The 8,611-nt window shown below is 23.2% G+C and overlaps 1 protein-coding gene across 1 annotated transcript in view; it reads left to right on the plus strand.

The window, feature by feature from the left end:
* Positions 1 to 1,948: 1,948 nt before the first annotated feature.
* LOC136090078 (homeodomain-interacting protein kinase 1-like) overlaps positions 1,949 to 8,611 on the plus strand; it is a 9,342-nt gene continuing 2,679 nt past the window's right edge. Inside the window, exon 1 of the mRNA XM_065816186.1 lies at positions 1,949 to 2,088. Coding sequence (XP_065672258.1) covers positions 1,976 to 2,088 — 113 coding nt within the window. The 5' untranslated portion in view covers positions 1,949 to 1,975. The remainder of the gene's footprint in view (positions 2,089 to 8,611) is intronic.

Genomic DNA, 8,611 nt, shown 5'->3' on the forward strand with positions numbered 1-8,611 from the left:
GTATTAATGGTAATATCACTTATTACATAAATAATCATCATTATCATTAGTTGATAATCATTAATACTATTAGTCTTGTGAATGTTTTATATATCTTATTTAAGTTATGTGTCATTGTAGGTCAATAAACTCTTGTCAGTTAATAACTGTTTTGTTTGAAACAAAGAAAAATATACTTACCAACAAATTATTTTTCAAAAAAAGCAAATATATTTAAGAACAAACTTGATTTAAAAAATGTATAATAAAGTTTAAAGAAACACCAATCAGCATGGCTCATAAATTATGACATATTAGATTTAACATGACATTAAATCTCAAGGAGCATAATTAAATAAAAAAATTAAAAAAAGGTTATAAATGTTATAATAATATAGCATACGATACAGATATTAAGTAAAATTAATAACTTTAACTATATTATTAATTTTTTAATTATTCAAAATGTTAAAAAGACACAATCAAATCATATTCGAGAGATCATTTAAGTTTATAATAAATATAAAATCTTACCTATAAAATCTTCTGGTTCCATTAAGGAACCATTCTCATTATCTTTAAAGCTACCAGAATCATACAAATCATACAAATCATCCCCATTTATTTCAATATCGTTTGAAAGCATTTTGAAAAATGTTTGAAATATTGAAATCCAAAATTTTAGAAACTGGTTAAAAATAAAAAATCATTTACCAAGCGACTGTTAAAAAATATTTTATCGAAACCACGCTTTTCTAAAAATATTTCGGCTGATATGGAAACGACCTCTACGTCATTTTTTATTTTACAAAATTTTCCGTAGTCTGCAATTTTTAAAATTTGCAAGACCTCCTTTTGGAGCATACTAAAGATCGCTAACCCGTGTATAGATGTCATGACACTAACGAAGCTTTCAATAATTTTTTAGATATATTCCTAGATTGCTTTAATGAAGCCTGTTCTCAAAAGAACATGCAAATTAAGACAAAAGCCGTTGCCAATCCGTGGATGAATAAATCACTGATAAAATGCTCAAAAAAGAAGCAAAAACTCTATACTCAATTTAAAAAAAATAAAAACACTTAAAATGAGATAAATTACAAAAATTATAAATATTTTTTCTAAAATCTTATCAAAAAGGCTAAAAATAAATACTGCATTAATCAAATCATTAAATGCAAATCTGATAATAAGAAAACGTGGTCCATCATTCTGTAAAAAACAATTCTCGGAAGAATTTAACAAATATTTTATAAATATTACTCCTAATCTTGCTAATAAAATAAGTCCAACATCTGATTCCTTTAAAAACTACCTAAAACCTGCAAATAACGCTAACAAGTACGATAATGAAATCAGCTATAAAGAATTCGAAGAAGCCTTTTCCTCTTTAAAAAAAAGAAAGCACAAAGGTTTGATGAAATAACTAGCGATTTACTTATCTTTAATAAAATCAGTTTAAGCAGACCTCTGATCCATATACTTAAGCCCTCAATAACATTGGGGATTTTCTTAGCTTTACTTTAATTAGCAAAAGTAATTCCTACTTTTAAATGCAATGAACATTCAGACATAACCAATGATTAACCTGTATTAATACTTTCAAAGTATTTTAAAAACTTTTTGAATGTGCAATTTGTAATAGAATCTATAATTACTTCACTAAAAACAAATTATTTTACCCAAACCAGTTTGGATTTCAAAAAAACCTTTCAACAGAGCATGCAATCATTGAATTTTTTCATCAAATAACTGATGCTTTTAAACCATCAGTTATTTGATTAAACAAAACAAATTTACTCCAGAAGTATTTATTGACTTATTAAATGTTTTTGAGACAGTGACCATTGCACCCTTTTAAATAAACTAAAGCACTATGGTATAATTAATAAAACTTACAATTGGATTAAATTGGATACTACATCAAGTTGCAACAACATTATTGAAGCTTAAGCAAATTAATTTAATTCATTCAGACCTTAAACTAAAAAATATAATGTTAGTAGAACAAGAACGTCAGCCATATAGAGTAAAAGTTGTTGATTATGGTAGTGCAACTCATACCTCAAAGGCTGTAGCATCTAGTTACCTTCAGAGTCGATATTACAGGTAATAAATTTTCAATTTATTATAAAAAAGTTAACTATTTTATTTTATAAAACTTATTCAATAAATGGTTGGTATTATTAGATTTAAAAAGTTGAAAAAAATGCAAAAAAATTATTTCAAAACACATTTTTTATATATAATTTTTTTTACTTTTTTTAAATTTTTAACACACTATTAAAATGTATTAATAAATAATAAAATAGTTTTGTTGCCATATTATTTATATGACTTTCATATTTCAAACTACATTCTGTGGTATATCAACATATAAATATTGTATTGTAACAGTGTGCTTGCTAGTGTAAAGTTGCCTCAAAAAAGTTTACTTTTATAAAATGTTTGAATTAATTGTTACATCTAATGTGGATTGGTTTGCATCCGTATAATCTTTGAAACGTTTTCTTTGTTAGCTGAATAAAAACTATTGTTTAAAATAGTATATTCTTTTGTATATGCATTATATATAAACATATTAAGACATATTAATACATTTATTTAAACAACAAATTTATTTAGACTACTTATTTAGATAACAAATTTATTAGTAGAATAAAATAAATAGTAACCAATATAAATAGTAAAATTGAATAAATAGAATAGTATAAAATAAATAATATAATAAAATAAATATAAAAAAAGGATAAATAAGAATAATATAAATAGTATACACAAAGTATTATGAAAACAAGATTAACTCAATAAAACTTTTAAAATGTTTTCATTTAGCAAAATTTCAAATCAATTAAAAAAGTTAAATAAATTTTTTTTTACAGGAACTAAAAAAATGTCCTGTTAGTATGCGTTTCTCTCTCTCTCTCTCACTCTGAATAATAAAAGAAAAGATTGCTGCCATTCCAAACCCTCAGTCAATGTAGCACCATTACCTTGCAGCTGCAGGCTATACAATAGTCAATGTGTGTGTGTGTGTGTGTGTGAATATATATATATATATATATATATATATATATATATACATATATATATATACATATATATATATATATATATATATATATATATATATATATATATATATATATATATACATATATATATATATATATATATATATATATTTATATATATATATATATATATATATATATATACATATATATATATATATATATATATATTTATATATATACATACATATATATATATTTATATAAATATATATATATATATATATATATATATATATATATATATATATATATATATATATATATATATATATATATTTAAAAGCACTGTTATTATCACAAAATTGGTAATTTTTTATAAAAAATATTTGTGCATTGATCTTAAAATTATGATAGATAATTTCACAATGAAACCACAAAATAATAAAAATACCATATTATTGTTATTATTATTATTACTACTAATATTTATAATTTAAACTTCAATATCAAAAATTAATTCATTTGGCAAATTATTAGGTAAAACTAGATAATAAAAAATATAATGCAATTAAAATTTAAACAACTGCAAATCATAACAGTCTAGTGGAATTTAGTGATGATAAATTTTTTTTTTTAATTTAAAAAGAAATTGTGACTACTTATTTAAATTTTATTTAACATTTTCTTTAAATCTTATTTATTATCTTGTTTAACATTTTCTTGTAAATCAAATATGACCACCAATCAAATCTTTGTAATCCTGCTTCCTCAATTCTTCAGTTAATCCTGCTTCCTCAATTCTGATTCGTCAGTTAAATGCTTGTAAATTTCAAGCGCATATATTTAAATATAAAATTAAAGACAGGTGTTTAAAAGTTTAAACAACTTATAGTTTTTTTTTTTAAATAAAAAACTCTAATAACATATAGACATTTTCATTTCTGAAATAAAATGATTTTTTATTTTTCTTTGTTTTTACAATTAGAAATTGCAACTTGAAGCAATATGCATACTATTATGACTAATCTAAAGATCAATTATAACAAAAATATTTTTATCATAATTAGGTTACCTGAATGTTTAAATATTTAAGTTTTTATTAGTTTATAATATTTTCGAGTTGTTTCAAAGTATTTTGTTGCAATACTTTGAAAAATATGCAATGATTTTCTAAACACTATACTCTATATGACTGCTATTTCTCATTGAACTTATTAACAATTTTATGAGTTATTATATTAAAAAAACTATGAGTTGTAGAGATATAATATTTCACTTGTTCAATACTCACAAGCAGTTTGTTTTTTATAAAAGTAACTACATAAGCTCTACAAATTTGCAAATTCTGCGCATGACTTGCAGTTTTATTACAATGAAAACAATAGGCAATATGTATTTGAGTTTCTAAGTGATATTTTAAAAAAGCCAATATATATTAACATATATTTATTTATCATTTGCAATTTTTTACATTGGCAAAAAATTAGAGAAAGAATCTTATTCAAGGTCCTTTTAATAATGCACAAATCTATTATCCTAGATGCAGAAACATTATTATGCACTTTACTTCACTACTCAATGTCAAAAAGAACACTAAAATGAAAGGAAACAAGGTAATCATTTTGGTAATCTAGCATTATCACACTATTGTTCTAAATTTTGGAATATTCTTTTGAATATCATCTGTCATGAAAAAATACAATTATTCATAAGAAAAAAATCAAATTTTTCTTAATGGTAAATGGTGAACTATTCCACCAAAAAAATATTTAATATTAAAAAATTTACTATATAATTATTTGTTGCACAGCTGAGCAAGTGTTCTGCCAACTTATCCATTATTCTGGCTAAATACAGTAGCTGTGGGTAAACCTATGTAATTATGTTTATTTTATATTTTTCCTTATTTTTAATATCAATTAATTCATGTCTAATTTTTTAACTAAATAAAAGTTCGAAATTTCCCCCAAACTAAAATTGGATTTAAATGTTTCCCACAATGCGCAAATAGCTTAAGTATAATTTTTGATTGGTTGGTTTAAGATAACCGCGCATATTTTTCAGACCTTTAATAATAATTGCTTTGTTTTTTGTTTATAATATTTGAATTAAATGATGTTTAAATAAACAAATTAAATTATGTGAGTTCTGACTGTTATTATTTATACAGTCCTAAATTTATTCTTTTGTTTTTCATAAAATTTCCTAATATGACGAATTGACCTGTTCATTAATAAAGTTTTCCCAGCTCTTAATGAGATATTAAATTTTAAAGAAGTATTTCCAGATTTTGCAATTTGTGATCACTTAAATAGCACCTTGTATATATATACAATTAATTCTTGCTTATTCAAATACTGGTTTGTCTTGAACATTTGTTATCTTGTATATATTTCATTTGGTCCCTTAAAATCTTCTAATTGATTACTATTAAAATTCACTAAAAGCCAAATTTTTTCTTTATTTTTTCATTGTTTTTAGATTTTTATAGAAAAGATTGTTTTCAGACAAAAAAAATGGTATAATAAAACTGTGAACAAATAAAAGCCAATAAAGCAGCAATTTTTTAAATAGTTTTAATCAATTATTTTTAATCAATTACATAATAAAAGAACACTAGCTTTTAGGCACAATTTTATTAACAAATAATAAGGAAGTTATTGTGTTGCTAAATTTTTTGAATGTCATCTTTTGCGTGTACAGCTTGGATAAAATATAACTTCTTACATCAAAAACTTTTCAAGCTTTTATTAGTGTAATATTGTAAAATTTAATGTTTACACTTAAGCATTGAATAAAAGCTTAACTCAAATAATATCTAATATCTCTTATTACCTAAACAAGATGTTAGGTATGAAGAAATTTTATACAGCATCTTGCCGATATGAAAAAATTCAGGTGTGGCCTTTAAAAAAGCAGAAACAAAAAAATCATTGCATTCTGACATTTAAAAAAAATCATTGCGTTCTGACATTTAAAAAAAATGCAACCCTTAGCTCGGGCCCATTGTTTTCTATCTCAATTTATAGCAAATTAAGTTCCACATAAATAGAAAAATTTCACATTTTTAGAAACATAAATATCTTTAAAATGATCTTTTTTGGTGGATTTTATTCATAGCATAGGTCTTGTTTTAAAGCGTTAAGCATGTAGCGATTTATGTACGCCTTAAGCAATTTTTACATAAGCAGTAAGCGATTTCGGTTAAGCTACTTTTTATCATTTTTTAACTTTTAAATTATACTATAGGCGGTAAGATAAAAGAAGTAATTAATTTTAAAAAAAGTCACATTAATTTTGAATGACGCTTATGAAAAAATATTTGTTACAAAAGTTTGAATGGCAATTATGTTTGATATAAGTGCTATCTGAATAATAATTTAAATAATTTTTTTCATTAGTATATATTTATTAATGAAAAAAAACTCAAATAAAATTAAAAGTTTAATTTTAATTTTTCTTTGCTTGAAGCAAAGATCATAAAAACATAACTTAATTCTGATAAAAAATATATGGTTTAATTTAAAACTAATTTAATAAAAACATAATTTTATTCTGATTAAAAAAAAATAATTTAATTTAGATTTAAAAGATATATAATTTAATTTTGATTTAAAAAATATGTTTATTTAAAAAATGAGTTTATTAAAATTAAAGTTAATGCTTATGTTTCTAAATCCATTTAAAAATATTACTAAATATTGTTTAATTTTTAAAATTTGTTCTTAAAAAAAAATCAGCTTGTTTTTATCGTAATTGCTTTTTCGGTTTTCCTTTTTTTTTTCTACTCAAAATTAAATTTTAAATAAGCTGCATCAAACATTTGCACTAAAAAATTATTTAAACTTTTTTTTTATAATGCAAGTTAAATAGGAGCAATTAGTTTTTGATAAACAATATATTCAGCAATGTAATTTTAATAATAATAATAATTTTAATAATAAACTAATAAACTTTTTAAATAAAGCAAATAAAGTAACGTAATTTTTTTTATTTGTTACTCACTAATTTTTTTTTTAGTAAAAAATCATTTGTAGTTGCAAAGTCACTATTAGAAATTTAAGAAGTAATCATTTAAAAAAATCCAAAATTAAACATATTTTAATTCAAAATACAAATGTCAAGAAAAGATTTGTTAATACTAAACATTAATAAAAATGCAATATTAAATTTAAATATTTAATTTAAAAAAAAAGGAAAATAAACATTCCTTTATAATAATAATAATGAAAAAGCCATTAAATAACATTTAGCTCCTGTTGCGGTAATTAATATTATTGCATTAATTTAAAAAAGTTAATGTCTTTAAAAAAATAAAGAGAATTTTATGGCGTCAAATATCGCGTTAAGCTAATGCATTAAGCATATTTTATTTATAACAAGGTCTGTAGCAGAAATATTTTTATACTTTTAAATGTTAAATTATAATTAGTCAAATTCTTACTTCAATACTTTAAATGTTGCCAAAAGTTGGGTAACATTAATATATAAAAAAGTTACAATGAATATATCATTATTTATAAATAGTAATTATAAGATTCTTACCTCTTCTTCACCCGAGCTATCTGCATGGTTTACAACATTTATATTTTCAGTTAAACCTTCCTGCATATAATGTAGTATTTTTAATACTTCAGTGTTTTAAAACTTAAAGTTTTAAAAAAACTTACAAAATTTTCTTGCATTTTTTTACATAGATATTTGTACTTTAGTTTACCTAATTCTATATTGTAATTTTTATCATTAAATAAATTTTTATGAATAAACTTTAAATAAATTTATAGTGATTTAAAGTTGCATTATTGAATAGAATGTTATTTAAAAAACTTGTTGCAGAATGCTATTTTAGAATTTAAATGCCACTAAGGCATATAAGAAGCAGAGTGAGATTCATTCATCTCACGAGGGTAGCAAAAATAAATTTAATAAAATAAATTACAGTATTGTGCAAATTAGTTCGGACAGTCGCAAAATTGGAATAATTTTCACAATAAGCCCAACTTTTAGCTATGATACTAAAGATTCTCTTGTTTTTTCAGATAAATAAGTGTTTTACTGTAGTCTAGTGGTGTCTGGCAACTCTTTGCTGCCGGGAAGACATTCTAGCAAACGCATCAGTGGCTTCAGTGCTACTCCAGGTTTTGTGCAGAAAGGTTGTGACAGAGGTTGTGACGGATTATTTACCTCGTATTCACAATGGGCATCACTCCCAAGAAACGTGCAAGCATCATAGCTCTTAAAGAACATGCTGGTTTGAGCATTAGACAGATTTGAATTGGATACATCTTGCCAGCGTATCCAATTCACTTTTGTCAAAGGTATCTCCGGTATTCTAAAGTAATAACTTCAGGTTCTTGTACTCTTGCCGTAATCTTGTCACATATGGGTAATGAATATTTGGTTTTGTTGTTGATCTTTCAAAAAGATTCTTCATGATATGTAAAATATGGCGGTGGCATCCTAAAAAAGAAGGTTTTTCTAGTCCAATGGTTTTGAAATGTTTCTGTGACAGTGTTACTACACCAATTCTTGTTCCGATATTTACATTTGTTGTATCAGATACAACCATTTTTATGGCTAGCCACAGCTCATATTCATCCAGCACAAGTTTTATC

Source organism: Hydra vulgaris, chromosome 13, assembly GCF_038396675.1.
Source record: "Hydra vulgaris chromosome 13, alternate assembly HydraT2T_AEP".
NCBI lineage: Eukaryota > Metazoa > Cnidaria > Hydrozoa > Anthoathecata > Hydridae > Hydra > Hydra vulgaris.